This window comes from Manis pentadactyla, chromosome 14 (assembly GCF_030020395.1).
Source record: "Manis pentadactyla isolate mManPen7 chromosome 14, mManPen7.hap1, whole genome shotgun sequence".
NCBI lineage: Eukaryota > Metazoa > Chordata > Mammalia > Pholidota > Manidae > Manis > Manis pentadactyla.
In genome coordinates, this window is record NC_080032.1 from 73,582,801 (window position 1) to 73,605,486 (window position 22,686).

The 22,686-nt window shown below is 35.2% G+C and overlaps 1 protein-coding gene across 7 annotated transcripts in view; it reads right to left on the minus strand.

The window, feature by feature from the left end:
- Positions 1 to 393: 393 nt before the first annotated feature.
- The window catches only part of LMO3 (LIM domain only 3), a 52,859-nt gene continuing 30,566 nt past the window's right edge, over positions 394 to 22,686 (minus strand). For all 7 annotated transcript variants that reach the window (XM_036908789.2, XM_036908773.2, XM_036908762.2 and 4 more), the window contains 2 exons: positions 9,717 to 9,842; positions 394 to 1,263 (listed from right to left, as the gene is read on the minus strand). In XM_036908789.2, the coding sequence (XP_036764684.1) occupies positions 1,158 to 1,263; positions 9,717 to 9,842 (232 nt within the window). In that variant the 3' untranslated portion in view covers positions 394 to 1,157. The remainder of the gene's footprint in view (positions 1,264 to 9,716; positions 9,843 to 22,686) is intronic.

Consider the following 22,686-nt stretch of genomic DNA (forward strand, 5'->3'; position numbering starts at 1 on the left):
TTTAACCAATCCCTCTGTTTCTCTTCTTCTAGAAGATTCTGTGAGCACTAGGTTGCTCTGGTCAAAAGGAACCTCACTACTCGAATATAGCTTCAGTGTGCATTATCATGGTTTCAGGAGATTTGCACTCAAATCCTTTCAGTGCCAGAAATTTATCAAGTTATTAAGTTATTAAACCTTTAGCTCTTATGGAGAGATTCGGGCAAAATTTGTACAAGAAATTTATCATTTTAAAATTATCTCACAATTGTGTAACACTTTTCTAAAGTAACCCTTTGGAAAAAATTTACATGATACCCAAAGGCACTAGTTCACATAAGGGGTGAATGGCTCAAACGAATAAAATGAAGCCATTGTATAGGTAAGGAGCACACACACACACACACACACAAGGATCGTAGAAGTAAAACTGTTAAGCTTTAAGCTTTCAAGTTATTCTAAAAATGGCACTTTTCACGTTGGTATAAAATGAAAGTGCTTTAAGATGAAATTTTTATGCACTTTTTTTAAAGCTGATCTTTAACCCCCTGAAAATAGGGGGTTGTGATGAGAAGACTGATAGACTCTAAATCATAGTGGCAATTATAGTCGATGTTGCTAAAATGTTGTGTGTGTGTAGTTTTAGTATTTTTATTGTTGATAGACTTGCTTTATCTATATGTGTTTCATTAGTGAGATTTGCTCTTCAGTTCTTTACTAGAAAGTTACAGCTCATTTAAAATAGCTGGTAGATACAGAAAGCATAAATATACAGTAAGTTTAAACACTGATTGTACTAACTGCAACAATACAAAGAACAACAGAACACAAATGGTAACACAATAAAACTGTATTACATTTGTGCTTCAAATATTACAATACATTATATACAATAGTCCAAAATAAACATCTCATGCCAAGTGACACAAAAACAAATAGCAAGCAAAAAAATCCAGCAATATGTACATTACTTTTTTCTTTAATAATAAACATTCAACTCTGAACGGGGGCAATTTCACTACATACAGATGCAGTCCGCCTTTTATTCCATATAACCATCCTGCTTTCCTATATCTACGCTATTCAGTAGGTTCCTGTGTCAATTCTTATGTACATGTGGAGCAAAAAAGATAAAAGAATGTAGTGCTTTGTATTCTTAACGGTGTGATGTTGATAGATCAGCGAACCTGGGGTGCATAACCTTCCTTCATTAAACCTTCCTCGTAGTCCGTCTGGCAAAGGATCATGTTATTCTTTAGGAAAAATTTGTCTCCAACACAAAATCTGAAAATATTTAAAAAAATAAAATGTGTTAAGACCAATTCACTGAGATCTATAGATTTGAAGTTTTCTTTTCCTAACTGCACATGGTGATTCCCCGAATTTGAAAACTTGGCTTAGAAAGCTGCCTTTATCGTCAAAGTTAAAGCATTTAAGTCATGTAACAAAATGCTGTACACACAATTTGAAACCCTAACTTTATAAATAAAAAACATAGGAAAACCTTGGGCAGCAGAGGTAATTTTTTTCTTCTTTTTGACCACATTGGGAAAGAAAAAAGAACTGATCTATATTTATACTCATTAAAATTAAAGAAAGAATGATCATAATATTTCACTGCCATGATTATGGAAGGTCTTGTCACTGGCTATCCACTTTATCCACTTCATAAAAAAATGTAAGAGCATTACAGTGAATCAAACAATTAGAAAACAGTCCATTTAAAGCTTCCTTTTACTCTTGGTTATTAAAATGTGATTAAATTCTAGTAATTTGGAAGTGATTGCTCTGAAGTGAAAGTTGATTTAGCATCAGCCTGCTCTGACGCTGGGCCATATTCCTTTGTTTGTGGCAAGTTCACCAACTATGAAATAGTAAATGTCACTTCTTTGAGCACTTCCAATTAAACCGAAGGGAGAGACTGGAATGAACTTCTTAACATCGATGTGATAAATAAACTAGTTTCCAGTAGCTAATTATATATTTCATTCTGTAAAGCATTGTTTAACGTGAAAGACTGTAATGTTTTTAATAAGTGCTCTTTTTGTATAATTTCCCAGTGGTGACACTCTGGACACAATTAAGGTCAGAAATAAATGCTTGCTCTGTTTCCGGTACATTTAACAATAAAGTAACTCTGGGGAGATCTGTATATATTTTTAATTGTAACAATTTAACCTTCAAACAGCAGTGTCTGGTAGAGTTGACCCAGTAAAACTACTTGTAATTATGCAAGTTGACCTCACTGACCTTTGATAGTGGCCTCTCTTTATCAGGGAGTCAATTCGAGTGATGTTCAAGCAGAAATGTTAGTGGAGAGATTAAAATGTGCAGTGAAACCCACCCTTTAATGTTTTGTTAAGTTGAAGGTTTAAATGAGGAGCAGTTGGGCTGATTTACATTTGCAAAGATTGGGATGCTAGACAAACAGTCAACCTATTTATTTTCCAACTGGGTAGCTTTGGAAATTTATCCTTATTCTAGCTAAGTAGATAGAGGGGAAAATAGTGTAATAAAAAAAGTAGATTGAAAAGAATTAGCTTTCCTCTTAAAGGAAGATTGGTCTGTTTATTTGTGGAATTTACTTTTTTTTCCCTAGGATTACTGCCTGCTGATTGAAAATACAGACTATGCACTGATCTTGAAATCCTGGAGCTGTTTGTGTTCAAGGCTACTTGGATACAATGAGCATTCAGGTTTGGACTTTAAGTATATCTTCTTTTTATTAGTTGCAAACTATAAGCTTGAAATATTGTGCATTAAAAGTGTTTTTGAATAAAACAGTTTTTGTAGATGATCCTGGTCGTTAAGATGCGTTGAAGAAAAGGAAATATTTCTTTTGTTGGAGCGGCATAAGTAGTCAAATTAGATCCTTACCTTTTATGTGAGAAAATAGAAAATGACATGTGGCATATATTTGATGGCCATTCAAAATTTTCAATGTATGTTACTGTTGAAATTCATTTGAACTGACTAATAAGGTGTTACTATTAAAATATCATCAAAAATAAATCAATTCAGTAAAACACTATTGTATTCCAGCTGATGTTACCTAATCTTCTTTTTCTTCTAAAAACCAACTAAGCTGGTACTTATTCAACTTCATATCGCCTCAAGTTTTCCTTTAATTTTTTAACCAGGCTCTCAATTCTATTTGCTATCAAATAAAACTTCAGTAAGAAGTACAGGTTATATATTATGTCATGTCATTCTTACCTGCAGAGGCCTTGAAATTTAGGTAACTTTTATTTGTAGATTAATAAATTTAGGGTAATTCTGGTGAGAAAAGAGCTGAACCAAGAGTCTAGGGATCTAGTCCTGAGCCCTGCCAGTCACCTTCCCAGTGTGACACAGGGTACATTTCATGCTTTCTGAGTCAGGTCTCTTGTGGTTAAGATAAGACAGCTGTGTCACTGGATTGTAGGGGTGCTAAAATAAGAAGTCTATGAAAGACAAGAGAGGCATATTGCAATGATTTGGGCTCAACTCCCAACCTTCCTTATGATATTGAAAATGAAACTTCAGCTTTTATTTTATTTAATATCAGTAACTTCTATAAGTTTGTGGTAAAGAGTACAAATGAAATACGTAAAGCCTTACCTCAGTGTTTGGAATGCAGACAACTAAAACAGCCACCTTTTCTAAAAAAGTACTTAACCATATGCTAACACTAAGCATGTATATACACAATTGTATGTATTCCTTACATCCAACTGAGAAAGTAAATATTGCCATTGCTTTTTTTTCAGAAGAAAAACCTGAGGCTTCCTCCCAGAACTGAAGAAATGTGCCCAAGTTCCCATAACTAGCATGTGTGGGGTAGAGGAAGGAGAGGGACCCCGGCCTCTTTGGATTCAAGACCCATGCTTTCCCTCAAGGTAATTAATATTATTCTTTGTATAACTTAAAAAAAAGTCTGCCTCCTATTCAATGAGATCTTGGTCATATAAATGGAATGCATCTAAAATATTCCTACCTGAAATATTTTGTTACTAATACATTGTCAACTGGATAAAGTACATTTTATGTACATATCAATTTATACTTCAAGGTCAAGATGAAACAGAATCTGGGTGAGGAATGTCACACTTACACATGTAATTTAAACAAAACAGCCTTGAAAGCTATGGTGAAGAGCGATTGTGGTTGCTTTGCAATAGAGAGTGGTATCTTCCTTTAAAATGTTCCAGATATAAACATGAAGAAATTAGAGAAACAGCAATGCAGATATTTAGATGCTTAACAAAATAATCTGTAACTGTGACTTGTAAAAAAGGCTCATTTTCAATATTATGTAACCAGCTACTTATGAGACTGAGCAGTTGCAGAAAAATTACTCTAAGAGCAGTGATGGCCAGAGGAAACTGTAAGCATATTAACAGGTCAGGCTAACGTTCCTAAAAATAAGCTGATGGTTTTCCTTGTAATCTTATCCTAATTGCTTGTGGGGTAGTCACTTCAATTAATTTTGCCTTCATTTAAAAAATAAATGTTAAGGAATAAAAAGATGCCCCATCAGAGTAGTAAGGGATTTCATCTTGATTTTGGAATTAATAACAGATTTAATTTCCAGATAATTTGGAGTGATTCCAGTTGAATTCATATGATCTTATAGACCCAAAAAGTACAGAAAATAAGCATAACTCATTAATCATCCCTATAAAATATGGGACTTAGTAAGTAGTTTTGAACAGGCTCTCAAAAGCCTCTGCTAAGAAGACCCTATTTGAAATACTCTTTCTCAGAATGAAAAAGTTAACTTAGTTATCTTATTTCCCTAAGGTTAGTGACTGTCAATTATAATTAATTTCTATTTCCACAACACTTTAAAAAAAGGGGCAAGGAGTGTCCCAGCTCTATTTGTAATGTCTCTACTTTCCTATTTAGCATCCTCAGTTACTAAAATATGGAGATTTTGATACTGCACTTTGTTTTTAGTAAGAAGTGCAGGTTATATATTCATTGTCCTACCACTATGCCCTTGTGCACAAATAACTGTCTTTTCCCAATGACAGGCCAGCTGTCATTACAAACTTCATTCCTAACAATCTTTTCTGCACCAAGTTACACTACCCACACCCTGAATCCTGCTATACATTACTCAAAGTCTACCTTACTTGAATGCTACTGTATCTATTCATATTTATATTCACTTAGTCAGAAAAATAAAATCCCCTCTTGAAACAGGCTGTTGCTCTCACAGCAGCTCCGAGTCCAGAGACAAGAACCAGACTGCCTACGTTCAAATGGTGAGTCTACCATTTTCTATCTGTGTAATCTTGGGGAAGTTACTTCAATTTTCTGTACTTCAGTTTCCTGACCTGTAAAAGGAGGCTAATAGTAGTACCTATTTATGGGCTATTTTACATAGTAAATGAGGTAGTACATCCAAACCAAAACAAAGTCTGGTGTGTGATCAGGACTATAAAAGAACTTGCTATCATTATTATTTGCTACTAATAATCATTTCACAGTGGCTTAAGCTGTTCAGAATGCATCTCCCCCTTTTGGCATTTAAATTCTAAAAATTCTTTAGTTCCTATGCCCTCCATCAATATTCCCTGACCATGTTAACCCATTGTAATTTTTCCCAAGGCACTTGTTTACTGGTGTATCATTTACTTTGCCATTTCAAAGATTCTACTGAATGTGTAATAACAGGCTTCTCAATCTGGAGAGCAGTGCTGAGGTAAGTGATCATCAGTTATACTTTAAACTCTTTGAAATACAACCATAAACTGTACTACCGTTTGAGGTGGGTGGTCAATAAATATTGGTTAAAACAGATTTATTCCAGGTCAGAAAAGCTTTAAAGAACAAAGTTATTTTAGATGAATAATTTAAATTTGTATTCATTTTGACTTTCATTCACTGACTTTCACATTTTCATCTCCTCCCAACCCCTCACTCTATTCCTGACTCTTCCATATCTTTAGAAAACTCCCTCTAATCTCTGAACGTACTGACCTAGGTTCCATTTCCTGAACACACTAAATGCTTTCACACCTTCATGCCTTGCAGGCAGGTCCATCGGTTTGGAAAACCCTTTCCTTGCTGCTGCCTGGCTTCCTCATCTTCCCCGACCCCCACCAGACACACTTGCTGTATCTCAGCCAGTCCCAGGGAGTTCCTTTTTAAAACCCAGCACATCAACCCTTTGATGCTTCCTCAAGACTTCAAGGACACACCTCTCTTCCCTAAGTATGGATCTGTTTAGCATCGATTCCCTTCTTCCGTGAATCTTTGATGTCCTGTCTCTTCCACAGCTCTGAATACCTCTGAGAAAGAAACTAGATTTTATTCACCTCTGTTTCCTTAGAGCCTAGCACAGTGCTTTTATTTTTTAATGTTATTCAGTTCCACGTATTTGAGGCAATTTCACACAAATGAGCATGTTTTTTCTTTTTTTAAAAAAATCACCATCTAGTTTTACAGAATTTTCTAAGATGGAGGGGCTTATTCATCTCTAAGCAAGTAACCTATTGCACAGACTTTTCTAATTCTGAATGAGTTTTAAGTTAGAAACCTTTAGATTTTTAATTCAGGATTCACATTTTTAGCCTTACCTCTGTAAAAAGGGCAGAAAGGGTATATATAAGGAACAACCAACCTTGAAAAGTTATTATTACTATAATTTTTTTTAAAAAACATTCAGAAATGCTTTAGATCTTAATGATATTTTGATTTAAAAGTTAAAATGAAATGACTGTTAAATAAAATTCATAAGGATTTATAATAGCACAATTTCCAATGTCAGTAAAGTTTGCCTAAGGGAAAGTGCCTATAAACTACCTATTTACCTTATATTTCATGTGAAAAAGTGCAATACTGTGGCAATGATTTGACCATGGAAGTTTAAGTTCATGTGGCATATGGCTTTCCTGGCCAGGATTTTCACAGTGAACATCAACGTAAAAGGAGAATCTCCTAAATTGAAAACCCTCTATATTCAGAGTAACAGAATTTGTCTGCTTTGCTTGACTGATAAAGATTAGCTGACTTCTTGCATTAAAGAAGTTTGTCTTGTAGGGGCTGAAGTGACAAGACAATAGCTAAGTGCTAATTGTGCATAACCAGTATTAAAGATATGCAGTCCCATTATGGCATGTAATAAATGAAGCGAACACAGAAATATATTAGGTACTTTAATAATGATACTAGAATAGTATTTTGCAGCAATAAGAATGTGAACAGTTTTAGAGTCAAAATTTAGGAGTGTGTGTCTTACTTGACTGAGTTCTACTGAGGAGACAGACTTAATTGTGAATGCAACTTTTTACTTCAATGGTAAAATAAAATTGATATATGATTTGTAAATAGCATTAACAACCTACAATTACTTGGCATCATAATAGAATTTAGGTTGGGTTTAGCCCTTGGCTGATGTTTTGATTTTCTGTGGAGTGCATAGATAAAATAGGTGAGCATGCCCTAGTAGACAAATGGACAGAGGGGATTAACAGGCAGTTCCCCCAAAGAAGAAATACCAAACGGCCATTAATAATCTAATAAATGCTAATTAAAAATTATAATGTGATACCCCTTTCATCCCTCTAGGTGACAAGGAATTCTTTTAAATAATAATTCCCAGTGTTAGAGCAAATGTGAGGGAATACAGAGTTCTTTACATTTATGGTCTGAGAATAAATGGCATAGCTTTTCTGAAAGGCAATTTGGCAAAATATAACAGAAGCCTTCAAAATGTTACATATTTTGTCCAATTAATTATTATCCTCCTGTAAATTTATCCTGACATAGATTTGTTTATGAAGTCTATATTCTATTGGTAATATTGATAACATAAAAGATTGAAGAAAATCCTATCCATCTAATAGATTTGATTTATAGGAAGCTTTACCCATAAAACCCAACACAAGAAAACTTAAAATATCTTAAAAGAATTTTTAAAGGCAGGTAAAAACACACTATATTAAATGAAAAAGTCCAATTATCAAACCCTAGGATTCTCCCCTGTTCCTTTCCTCTCAGATTTCTAACTGAGGGTTTAATATAAATTATATACAATATATCATTTTTCATATATGCATAGAAGAATATATGGTTAGCTATACACCAAAATACTAAAATATTTTCTTCTAGAATAGTAAGATATGGGATGACATTATTCTTTATCCTTTTCTTTTTTCTATATTTTCTATAATGAATATGCATACTTTTATAGGTAGAAAAGCAGTAAATATTATTATGGAATAAAGATAACTGTAGTGTTAGCATGCTATCAGTACACTGGTGTGTCAAGTAAACAGAAGTATGCTAAATGTACTACTAATAAATCTTTAAAATGCATACACATACATGCACACACACATATTCTTGTGTCTGTATGGATGTGCAGATATTTGTGTTTGTGAATCCATACCCTTAAAATAAACATGTACATTTGCCAACTTATTTTTGGCTAAATATCACCACAGTCTGAATTAACCTACTTTGATTCCAAATATTTGTTAGGAAGACTCAAGATCTTAGAAAATGACATCTTCAATTATTTCCCATTTAAATTATATATTGCAGTGGGCCACATTCTAAACATTTAGGAGACATTATTGAGATAGACATCTTGTGCAAAAACTAAGGTAGTGGAATATCATTTGGTAAAAGTGAATTATAAATATCAGTATAAAAGAACTAATTTTTGAGAAACATTATGTCCCTGGTAGTTAATATAAATTATTTCACTGAATTTTCAAAGTCTAAAAAAGGCATTAATGTGTCCATTTTAAGGCTGTGGAATCCAAAGTCAGAGATTAAATAACATACTCAAGATCACACAGCTACTATATGGTGGAACTGGAATCTGAATCCAGTTCTCACTCTAACTATCATATTTTTTCTACTATCTTACAATGTCTCATAAGAAGACGCTGCATGGAACAGTGAAACAGGAAAAATTTCAATGATGAGAACTTGATGCAACTAATATTTACTGATTATACACTACGTCCAGGTGTTTTCACACTTGCTATGAATTTATTTTCATTGAAATTAATTAAGTATACTAATTATTGAAATGTTGTATTTGTAATAATATGTACAACTGCAGTCCTGAGAGCCAAAATGGTTGGTTTACAGTCATATATCTTGTGAGTGGCAAAGCCCAGCCTGGAATTTAGGTTTCTGGAGTCCCTGCAATATATGCTTTCCATTCTCCAATGCTGATAAGTCTTTACTTATTAGCTATATCCAGCCTTGTTCCCAAACAGACTTGACGCAACTTAAAAAGCACCTATAAAACAAGGTTAAGATTCAAGATAAGAAATCAGGAGATAGGGAAACCATAAATATGAAAAATAAGATGAATACACATTACCCACCACCAACTCCTGTATATTTGCCTCAGTGCAAATTTGTTTGCTCATAAAAGTCATCCAAAAATGTAAAGATATTTTAAACCTACTTTTTAAAATAGAGAAAAGTAAAAAAAAATAAAAAAATGAATAATAAGAAGACTAAAAGTTTATAGAAGTGTTTTCATTTCCTATCATATCCTGTCATAGGACGCATTTCTTTCAGATAAAAGTATAGATTTAAGACCTTTCTCTTCCTCAGTGATTTGTTTGTGGCACTGAATGAATGTTTGCAGAAAACAAAAATGCTGAGATCAACTGTTTTAAGTATAGTGTATACTGAATTAATAATATAATTCCCACCTATTAAATAAATTGCCAGCAAAGAGAGCTTTACCATTTTTAGGGACCAGAATGAAATCTGCTTACCTCTGATTACAAAGCTGACATGCAAAGCAGTCCAGGTGGTAAACATTATCCTTGGCACGCATCACCATTTCAAAGGCAGGGATGAGCTTACTACAGGCAGCACAGTTTCCTGTTACACCGAAGAGCCTAGAACAAGAAACACTTTTTTTTCTCTAACTCTTACAGGGTAGTCTGAGATGGTGACTAGAAAAGATGTTAATACACCCTGTAGAGCTATCAATACACAATGCTGTCTGATGTGCACAAGTGAGTTTTATCCTAGGTATATACATAAATAGTCTTCTGTGATACATACTCAGTTGACCTTTCTGGATGAAAATCACATCTTGTTTGAGAAGAAAAGGAAAAGACAAATACATTAAGAAGTTTACATAAGTGCACAGAAATGGGGATGAATTCACAGCAAAAATCTTCTACTTGTTAGAATATGCAGTACTTATAAAAGCAATGTACCTTTGATCTCAAAGCCACATTTTAAACATTTTAGCTGGAAAAGGAGCCCATTTGAATGACTCACTATTTTTTGACATCTAGTTACTAACAGGTTTGCCATTATTATTAAAAGAACATTTATGAACAAGCCATTTAAGTAATCAAAAAACATTGGAGGCACATACACCTTATGGCCCTAGACCGTAGTTATAGCTGTGATTATGTTATTCAGCTAACACATTAAAGTAAATGAGGCTGTAAACTATACATAGCTAGACCAGGAGTTGAAACATAATATACTCTAAGAACCACTGGAATTGTCTGGGAAAAAGGTATTTTAAAAAATCCTATTTGCTGTAGATTCCTGAAAATAGTTCCTGTAATGACCTAAAAAAATAGCACAAAATAAAATGTCTCCATCATAATGGGTAGAAATAAAATATTTTATATTTTATCCGTTTGCACTGGCAATATTTAAACCAAGTTTCTTTAAAGTTGTTAATGGTGGTGAAGAGTCATTAGAAATAATATTCTATGCATAGTAGTTAATGCACTTTTTAAGTAGGAAGCAAACGATGAAAAACACATCTGCCAGTTCTCTTTTTTCTCCAGCATCAGGCTGACAGGAGGAAAATATAATGGCTCTCCTGGGAAAGACCAAATTAAAAGCAGTTTTAAACTAATGAATTCAAAGGTGCTAGGGAGAAAAGTCATTTTATTTATAAAACTGTACTTTAGAACATCTTAGCCTTTTGTTTTACTGAATTTAAGGATTACGCACAAATGTGCTGAAATTTCTCTTCTTCTTCTAAGTACTCCAAAGATAGGTATTACTAATGGCATGTATATTCATTTTCAAGTTTGCAACTCTTCCCTCTTACCAGGCTAATGACAATTGTTGGAAAGGTGTGAGAACGGCTTCTAAGTGTCTGGCACAATGAGTAACAAATGTTTGCGCTTATGTGTGGTTAGAGTATCTCTTGAAGAACAGAAGCTCCTTGAGGGTGGAAACTCTAAATGCTCTTCAAACAGTCTGTTCGCCTTTCTCCGCCTGGCTTATTTCACTGAGCATAATACCCTCTAGCTCCATCCATGTTGTTGCAAATGGTAGGATTTGTTTTCTTCTTATGGCTGAATCATATTCCATTGTGTATATGTACCACCTCTTCTTTATCCATTCATCTACTGATGGACACTTAGGTTGCTTCCATTTCTTGGCTATTGTACATAGTGCTGCGATAAACATAGGGGTGCTTGTATCTTTCTGAAACTGGGCTCCTACATTCTTAGGGTAAATTCTTAGGAGTGGAATTCCTGGGTCAAATGGTATTTCTATTTTGAGTTTTTTGAGGAACTTCCATACTGCTTTCCACAATGGTTGAACTAATTTACATTCCCACCAGCAGTGTAGGAGGGTTCCCCTTTCTCCACATCCTTGCCAACATTTGTTCTTGTTTGTCTTTTGGATGGTAGCTATCCTAACTGGTGTAGGTGATATCTCAATGTGGTTTTAATTTGCATTTCTCTGATGATTAGCGATGTGGAGTAGGTGGGGAGCACGAGGAAGGTAGTACAGCACAGAGAAGACAAGTAGTGACTCTATAGCATCTTACTGCGCTGATGGACAGTGACTGTAATGGGGTATGTGATGGAGACTTGATAACAGGGGGAATCTAGTAACCACAATGTTGCTCATGTAATTATATATTAATGATACAAAAAAAAAACAAATAAAAAACAGTCTGCTTGCATAATCTCCACAGTGGATACAAAGCACACAAGGTTTATATTCCAGAAGACTAAATTCAAAATTGGTAGATGCTTATTTTTCAAACATTTGAATGTTCTTATTTTAAGGAATATAACTCTGAGAACCTTTGTGTTCTCAGTGTACAATCCTAATTTGGGGAAGTAATTTTTCTTTAAAAACAACTTCAGTGTAAAGGTGCTATCTCACTTCTTCCACTGGCATCATTAAAAATGAAACTATCACAACCTAAAGCTTTCATCCTGTTCTTTTGTAAGCAGAATTTTCTTGTTCATTCTACCATCCTGTGTGTACTTTTTAGTGTACTTCACTGTTCAGGAGTCACATCACTTATGTATGCTATTTGTGCTTTCTGCTCTCATTATTATTTTTGAGAAATTAGAGAAATCTAAAATGTTCTTTACTCCATGAACACAGATGCACTTGTGGATACGAAATATGGTTAGTATGAGAGAAAGCAGATTTTAAGAACTACTCAGCTTGCTTATACCTAATAAACATACACACACAATGCCATTTTGAAATTCTGGACATAGTTTCCCCCAATTTCAATTGCTCTCGCTAGCTGAGCATTTATCAGCTACCTGATTAGAATTTGTTTCCACACAAACCATTGATCATCAGCCTATTACTAGGCAAATGACAGTTAATTACCCACTACATTAACCACTGGGACCTGAGACCTGCTTCTACTGCCATCAGTCAACATGATAAATGTGGCAAGTTCAGTAATGCATGGCCAGCCCTGAGCTGCCTGCTCTACGGTGAACAACCCTCAATCTCACTTCCAGGCCCAGGAAAATCTATGGCAATCTGCATAATTACAAGCTCTGGGTTAATAACAGACAAATGATTTGTTGCATCTAAACAAAGTCCTTGGAATGGTCCCGGTCTCCGGTGGCTGCCCGTACAGCGTTCGGCGCTAGTGTACTTTCCACTACGATGTGCACAAAACAGTTCTCTGATGTTATAGCCTTCCAATTTGTTGCCCTCCAATTTATGGATTCTGCATATGTGATTTTTAATCATTAAAGGACTCTTGAAGCAATATTATCTTAATTATTCTCTGCTGTAACCAGGGAATTAGGCTTCAGATAAAATTTTCTTCTTCCACGCACTTTCCCTGCTTCGCTGGAGGCTCCATCAGTTTCCATCTACACCTGGACTCTGAAATCCTAATGATGAATTATTGCCCCTTTTCCTAAGAGGGCGAACCTTACAAGGGAACATTTTACTGAACTGTCAGCTCGCAGACTGAGTGCGGAGATGCGGAAATCTGATCTAATTTACTGCAAAACGATGCATTTGTTAGACTTTTTCCTCAGTTTTGTCCAAGGATCAAGAGATCATTCGATAGCCATGTTCATGTTCTTCTTTTTCTCAGTGGAACAAACCTGCAATTTACTGGGGAAGGAAACAAAGTCCTATTTTATAAGATGGGCTTTTCAAAATACATCATGTTATCCTTTGGCTTTCAAACATGACATTTGGATTCTCAGGCATAAAAAATTTTCATATAGTAAGTATATCAATTCAGCTTAAGGCATGCATAGTACTCATTTGTAAGATATTTTTTTCAGATGTGTCTAGGAAATATGTAAGAAGAGTCTCTTAATTATCTAACTCACTTAGACTGTTCATAATCCTGGAAATTCTCCTCCCCACTCCTCACTCCCAGACTCACTTATAAGGATGTTAACACGGACCTACTTTTCTCTTTAAGCTAGAGATCTCTGTAACTTCTTGTTTATGAGCTTATCCAATCTCATTCTCATGTAAAAGGAAGGCCCAAGAGTACTTAATAAACAGTACATTGAGACAGACAAAGCTTTATTTAAAAGAGGAATCATTTTCAAATTTTGACCTAAGTTAGTCATAGAGCCAGCTCATAAATTTATGGTGAGGAAAAAAAATAAGGTCATTGATCCTTTTGTTCATCTTAAGATGTCTTACAGATTATTAAAGCATGGTGGGGGTTAATTTGCCAATTTATGGGTTTGATTGTCTCCTACCATTTATGCTTACATAGGCTTTAAGCAATATGACCTTTATCTTGTTTCTGACACGCTACCAAAAGTAGACTTACAATATAAAAAATGACAACTACCATCAATACAATATCAGGGCTTATTTCTATTTGCAGGAATGCCAAAGGAGCTTTCTATCCCTTGCTATTCCATTTTCCCTTTCACTACTTGGTATTGACAATCTAAACACAGACTTGAAGATAAAAACCAGACAAGTTTCTTATAGGTGAGAACTCAGCCCATCTGTATGCTGTACAACACCTTCCCATACACTTTAGTGAGCATGCATAGAGAAAATATCTAATAACTTTTATGCATGGGTGGCCTAGCAAGAACTAAGGTAATATATTTATGTATTTTAAATATACCCAGAAAACTTTGCATTTTTACTAAATGTTCAACAGCTTTTGCAACATAGTCATAAATCAGGTGAATTCTGTATGGTTTAGTATATATTCATTACTAATGTTCCTGGGGGTGGGGGTAGAGAGAAACTCAAAGACATATAATCATTTAACATAGCAATAATGAATATGGTTTACTACAGGCATCCGGGGGAAAATGAGTGTTCATTGTATTAGTGTCTTTTATTTCACAGCACCAGATGTTTCTATAGATTTTTTACCAGGTCAGTGGCTCAAGTCACTAAATCAAATTCCCTCAAGCCAATGGGAAGCACAATATTTGACTCAAATTAATTTATTATTTGGGGAAAAATGTAAAAATAAATATTACTGCAATAAACCTTAATTCTGAACAAAGATCAAGTATTTTCTTCTAGTATTTGGGCAATCCTCATTGACCAACTTAGGTACACGTGAATTTTACAGTAAGTATTTTTTGAAAATGTTGAGGATTAGTTTAGTTATAATCCTATATAAAAAACTTTCTCTCTGCAGAATAAATAGAGATGCAGAGAAAGTAAAGTTTAGTTTTTCCAAGGATATGCAATTGTAATCAATTGAAAAGATCTTTAACTTTTGACTGCTGGGTGGTGAGGTTTTATTGAATATGTTATGTGGGATGGAAAGGAACGCATATTGAGAAGGGCGACTGCTTTTTTGTCAATTACAAATATACTTCTCATTTCCTCTATTTCTTAAACTAAGGAATGTAGTGATAGAAAATGAAAACACTTTAAACAGTCAATTATTTTAAGTATAAAAAAGTACATCCATTACATGGCTGAAGAGCGTTGAAACTACTGTTTTCTCTCCTGTTGGGTCTTAACATGTACTTCACTGTCATGAGGGTAAACATATGGCGGGAGTTAAAAGGTCAAAAAAAGGAAACTGAACATTTGAAAATGTACAAAGGAAAATATGATTAATGTTAAAAAATGTTTAACATTAGTTTGAACTAAGTCTCTAATTGTTACACAGTTAAGTTTAGCACACATTTTTAGTGTACATCTGTGCATATAGATGACTTTGAATTTTTCTAGGGTTAAGCTAAAAAAAGCTTTCAGAGTTGACCATATTTAAAGGCACTAGGTACATTTCCATTTTAAAGGAAACTTAAAGATTATCCTTTCATAATTAGGTATTTTTAGTCTATGAAATGAACTCCAATTTAGCTTATTAAGGCAGCCTTTGTATGTGATACTTTTAATTAACATAGACAGATCATGCCAAGCATAAAAGCCATTTGCTGAAAATAAAATCTAATATTTACATTAATACAAATACATGTAGAATATATGTGTACATTCTCCATATATATGTGTATTATAATATATATACACATGTGTATACATTCTCTGTATATAAATAAAATCTTATATTTGCAGATCTCATATATATGCTCTCCCTCTCTATATAGATAAATACGTAGGATACACACACACGCATAGACACACTCACTAGGTAAGCAGATATTGTACACTGAAAGAAAAGATGAGCAGAAAATTAAGTAAATTAAGTGAAATTTACTAATACAATTTTAATTAAAAAACTACTGAAGACCTATGCTATATAGCTGTGTATGTTAAAATGTACAACTTGCTACCTGAAATTGCACAGGTAGCTTATGGTACAGACAGAAAGCTCAGGTTCAGTGAGCTCAGGTTGAGTGAAAGAGAACGCCTATTACATACAAGATACTCAGAGATGTCAAGACAGCTATGACCAGTTGGGTGCTGTCCAGGAACTTGTGAGGACAATTCAAGGGAAGGATGAGCAGGGCTGAGGAGTAAGGAGAGGATGGCAAGCCACTCCGTACACCTGTGCTGCGTACCAGAGAAGACGTTGTTTGAAGCAAGACCTGAATGACAGGTGGCATTTCAGAAGGTAGAGAACTGGTGGCTGCTGAAGGAAGGGCTTCCCAGGCTGATGTTACAGGAGCAGAAGCCTGGAGATGGTCAAGATCAGGGTTTTTTTCAGAAATGCTTCTAACCAGTTAAATATGTCAGTGGTCTGTTAGGCTCAGCTGGGGTCAAGTAGGGAGAGAAGCCTAGGCAGCCTGCCTGGACGACACCGTCCTGGGTGACTGATGTGTCATGTCTGGTGCAGTAGGATTTTGAGTATCTTCAGAATGTGTCCCTCTCCCACACTCAGGCAATACTCCGCTCTTTCTTGAATCAGACAGAAAAGCCCCAGGCAGAGAGAGGCTAGGTGCTCAAATCCAACCCAGAGGGCTAATTCTAAGCATCTGCCAACCACCAGCTGGACTTGCTGAGCATCAGATCATGATCCAACCATTTAAATAACAACATGGTGGGGATAATACAACTACAGGTAAGAAGGTCTCTCTAAACAGAAAGAGAGAAGACTATGTGGTTTTTGGAATTCTTGTGATCTATACTTAACTTTGCTTTGGGAGTAATAGCAAATAAAAAGAAATGCAAAAGGTGAAGGGAGAGATTTTGATGGGAGCCGCTGTCATCTGCCTCTCTGGGTATTGCGTCTTCAGCAAAGGCCAGACTAAGGAAACATTCTAGGAAGACTTTATTCTCCCCAAAAACCATGCCTGACTTACAGGAACTTAAGGCATTCTAGAAGAATCAAGTCAAGCTCCACGAGTTATTTATTAGGTGTCCCTGACAATCACAGAATCTACCCCAGTTGGGGGACTGCTATTCAAATTAGGTTGCTTTTAGACTAGGGTAGTCCGGAAAAATGAAACAGAACCAAACAGCCATATCCTCCACACCTTGAGTACAGACCTTTAATTTCACCACGGAGCTATTTCCTTCCCACCTCCCATCAACTCGTAAGCCAGGTTAACTATATTTCACTCACTGTTGATAGCTGTGCTGACCAGTACGGTAACTGTTAGCCACATGTGGCTACTGACCACTTGAACACGTTGCTAGTCTGTGGAGAGATGCTCTTAAGTGCAACATACACACCAGATTTCAAAGAGTAGCCCAGAAAAAGTAGTGTGTTTCATGGATAATTTTTAAAATATTGATTAATATTGAAATGATAATCTTTTGAATCCATTTGGTAAAAGAAAGTATGTTTTTAAAATTAATTTTGATTTAAAAAACCTTCCTTTTAATGAGGATACTAGAAAAATTAATATGTGGATCACATGATATTTCTATGGAACAGTGCTCGTCTATAGCCTCCACTTTCCTTGTGTTCCGGGATATACAAGACTTCTAACAGTTAAACAAATGAAGACCCAGAATTTTCTAACTGAAATTCATCCTAGAAATCTCTCTCTCAGTGTTCTATGCCTACAGATAGAAAAGGCCAGAGATATTTTATTCTAACTTAAAAGTATGTATGTTAGTACTGTGAGTTATTTCAGCACATCTGTAATCTAAAATAGATGACAATGTCCCACCTGTTTTTCCAGTTTTTGGCTTATTCAGTGTTAACTCCTTTCTAAACTTATCATTTTCTGCTTCATGAAGTCAGTAACAGAATAGTGTGTAAAGAAAAATGGGCTGATGCTTGGACCACCTGGTCCCTCCCCTAGCTCTGCTGTGAATGGTAGGAAATACCCCAGGTCTGCACACAGAAGCTTTAGTATCGGAGCTAGCATGTTAACCTAACCCTTGCTATCCTTGCTAACCCTTACTACACTTCTCTTGCTTTTACACTGTAAATATTTGGCAAGAAAGGGTTGCACTGGACAAAGGTCTCTAGGTTGCTGACCAGAGAGAAGGCTGATTTACTTAGGACCATCATCTCTCTCTCTCTCTGCCTCTGACTCAGTTAAAAGTTGCCAACGGAATTTAAATATTACACTTTCACTTTCAACACAAACTGTCAATTTCTCCTCGTACCCATTTTCCAAAGCCTTATGAGCAGGTGTTACTGCTATTTATGATCAGTACTGCAGCCTACTGGGATAAGTGATTCAGAGAAAAGTAAAATTGAATATTCTTCCTTCAACGTGAGGAGGGTAATACTTCTGGGCAAATATGGCAATTGCACCAACATTTCATACAATCATGAAGTCTTAGCCTTCAAAAGAATCTTCCGTAGCTAGAACAAAAGAAATGTGTCAAACTTGCTATTTATTGTTGTGATATTTAAAAGACAAGATTTTTCAAATTTTTAGATAGAGTCATGGAGAGGGCTAGAATAATAAGAGGTAGGAACAGCAAGAAACAGGAAAATAAAGGATAACATATACACTGATACTAGGAATACATTGCTTTAATTAAGAAATTATTTAGAGCATCCCTGTTCTGATTTTAAGATAAGTTTTTAATGAAGGGGAGGACAAATCAGTCACAATTATAAGAGCATAAAGACTGTTCTTACAGATATCGTGGGTAATTTAGTTACTACAGATCTCTCCCTTGATATAACTAAGAAAGGTATGGGTAGATCAAAATAAATGATGCCCCGGTTTTAGCCATAGTACAGTAAATGCTAATTGGAATATGATATATACACTTTTATAATGAAAGCGTTGAAGAATTTTGAAAGCAATAATCTGTTTTATCATGAATTTCAAAAAGCCTTATTTACTTAAAATTGTATAAGTCTTTTAAGGTGGAAACTTTTTAAATAAGCAATATTTTCCTAAGAAAAAGCCCTGAAATTTTTGCTGTCTTTATAGACTTTCTAGAGGCCCATAATTACCTCCTTTTTTATTTCTCTTTTCACACTTTGCTTTCACTTTATATAAAAGTGACCAAAAAGGAAGTGGAGAGGTATCTTATTTAAAAATAACTATTTTTACCCATCTTGTAACTAGTAAACTTGAAGTGCCAAAATATTTCAACAGAAAATAATAAACTGAGAGGAGCATTTATATAGGAAGGTGATGAAGGTCATTTTGTAAACAGTGATTTGAGAATTCATCATGGAAAAGACCTTTTCTTTGATCTCTTTCAAATAAGCCACTTAATATTTTCATGTATCAACTTCATGTATTTCCAAGTGCCACTCATTCATTCAGGCACTGACGAAGACTCACTAAAGCTCCACTGGGAACCCCTAACTCCATGATGCCAGCGTAATCAGAAAAATTACAACACAAAATTCATTTGTTATGTTGTCAAGTGCATCTTTCAAATCCAGATATTATGATTTAGTGACAGTTATTGCTCAATTATTTATAAAAAGTAAACAAATCACTTACTTAGCATAGGGCATTTATCTCTTCTTGCAACTAGCCAATAACACTTCAGACAAACATGTCTTCTAGGATTAATTATTATGACTTATTTCAAAGAAAAAAATGTTTTGTAGCAGAACAGTGGTATCCTATGTAAGAATCTATTATCTATAATTTAGTTTGATTTTATTTAAATCTTTTACCTCACTTCTTCCAAGGAACATCCTAATTACAATATTTTCTTTTAAGGTAAATAGCAGGATTTGGGATATCATGTAAGTTAAATCTACAAAAGGAAAGAAGTGCAGAAAATGTTATCACATTCTTGTTTTTAACTGGGGATATTTTGTTATGGAGGCATCAGAGTAAACACTAGCTCTGAACTCTGTGAACATAATCATCAAGAATTCATAGAATATCTCTTATTTGTTCTATTTTTAAAAAGTATTTTCTGCAAAGCAAATTTAACATCTGACGTCATTTACCTCCTTAGGATTTTTATGGACAACTGTTCTTAAAATTCTTATAAGACAGTGCTCTCAAAACAATCTAATGTTTAAAAAATCATATGTAGGTCAACTATCTGTAAAAATAAGGGTATTCAGAGGTCACATTTGCCCAGAAAAATCCCACATTTTTACCTGTGGCTCAGAATAATTATTAGCAGCACTCTTTCAAGTGTCCTGGGTTGAAAAGAAACCGATATGCCAACTCTAGCAATAGTCAAAAATAAATTAGAATCAGAGATTTCAAACTTTGTTCTTTAGTTCCCATTTTGACCCAAACAGGCAGACTGAACTAAATACCCTAAAAAGGTTTTTGTACAATTAAGAAATTCTATGATTCTTCAGTCTAGTTGAAGTGTAACTTGATGATTCAGGTAAAAGCTAATTTGGAGAATCTGACTTTTAGTTGTCAGACTGAATTTGTAACACTTTCTTGAAACCCAGTTCTAAGGGAGGGTATGCAACTTTTAGTCAACACTGGTTAGTATTTTTATATACACATAAATATATATATTTGAGACTATATACATATATATTACATATAAGTTCATTTTGGATTTTTAATTTGAGAATCCTTTAAAGGATTTTTGAATTGCCTTAAAGTAGGATTTAGAAGAATTATCAAAAGTAAGCCATGGAAACAATTACTTGCAGGGTTAAACGAGTTTCTTTTTGGAAGAAGAAATCAACAAGAGATAGATTCAAAAAGAGGTTCAAAACAGTTTTATGGAAGGAAGAAGTATAATTCTACAGTTTAAATCTGTCTGAGCTTCATGCTTTCTACAGTACTCAACACAATATTATGAAGAAGTATTAAAGTCAAATTTTTGTGGAGTAAAACTACACAAAAGAATTACAGTCAAACCTGTGGGTCATACTTTTGTATATACATATACAATATCATTCATAAACACACATGATGTTTTTTGCATAGTTTTGAAAGCATTTTCTTTGTAAAATGCTATTTCCATAGCACGGAGTTTAAGTAAAGGCTTTGTTTCCATTATATATATGTATTTTCTTTATAAAATTATATAGCTCCTGAGGTATTTTTTTTGCCATGTCATCTTTAAGACTTATTATTTGAAGTACTTCTTAGAAATCGCTATGCCACAGTGTCCAGAAGTTTAACTACTCCTTAAACACTTCTAAAACTGGATGTCAAACCCTTCATATTGTACTAGGGTGTGGAACATCAATATATATCCAACTTCCAGTTTATTAAATACACTGAGTTCAGTTATCTCTAGAACCAGGCATATATTATTAACCATATAACCCTTCTCACTGTCAATAAAGTAAATATTTTTGTGTGAAATCTAGGTAAACCACTTTGGGAAAACCTGTTCATGGAATACATGTTAGAATAGTTTGCTCTAAGAACATTACATCAAGGTAGAATCTGCTAAAATATTTGATATGAATTCATTCATCTCACTTTCTAACAGTGTGATAATATCAAGTGGATAGGAAAATAGCTTATCAAAATAGAAAATTACAAATATAAAACCTATCATGACTGAAAATAGAGATGTTTGCTAAGTAGTACAGTTCTCAAAATCATTTTCTATACTCTTATGATAGGTTTTCCAATCCAGATACATTTTATGAAGGAAAAAAAATTATGCTTAAAATCACTTGAAATTGTTTTTTTTCTATTAAATTTGGGGATAAGCCATTTAGTCAAATCACAGGGGAAGCCATATGAATTAAATATAGTTTGATGTTTATTCCTAAATGCCCACTACATAAACCTCCTATCAACATGTATTAGCTATGTAGCTATCTGGGGTTGAGAGAGAAAATACTGAATAAGGCATACACAGTTTCAAATCATTAGTGAACCAAGTCAGAGGAGAAATAAAGATTTTGAACTCATGCTGAATATAGAAAAATGAGGCATTGGCATCATTTGACAGCTGGTATTTACAGGTAACCAGAGGCCCCTGAAATGACAACTTCAAAGATATTTGAACTTACGCTTGGGTATCTATGTGCTGGTGTGTCCACATGTATAAAGTACTAACCTACTAGTTATCTCTTCTTACTCTCAGCCTGTCAAAAAAACCTGTCAGCTACAAAGGCGATAAGGGGGGCAGTTTAAAGAAGATACTGGAGCCTTAAGCTTCTTAATGTGCCAAGAATCAACCCCATGAAAGCAAACGGCCCGAAGAGGGGTTATACGCATTTAGGAAAGCGCTCAGCCTCCGTGCCCGCGCAGCTCCAGCCAGAGCTGGTGCTCAAGTTTTCTCACCCTAATGACCCCTGAAGCAGCCCTGCGGGATTGCAAAACAAGGCCGTTACACCAGGCAGCTTGCTAATTGAGAAGTTGATCGGGGGTAGAGAAATCCTGCTTTACCGCGTTAAGTGTCGAAATCAAGCATGACTCGATTGACGTCGCCAAATCACCGTCTGGAGGCCACTCCACGCCACGAGCAGCAGGGCTTTTCACACCTGAGGGGCCCTCACTCGATCTCCATCAAGTCACATTAAGAAAGGAATGCATTCCGGGCTGGAGCCCGCGCCGAGCCTCCTCCCTTCCCCGCGGCGGCCGCTTCCCCGGCGCCCCGGCCCCCCGCGCCCCCCGGCCCGGCGGGAGGCCCGCCTTCCTCCACCCGCTCCGCGGATTTCGTTTACGCTGTTACGGAAGGGCTCCTACCCCCACCCAGCCCCGGCTGTACAGATCTCAGTGACTTTGTTACAGAACCTTTGGA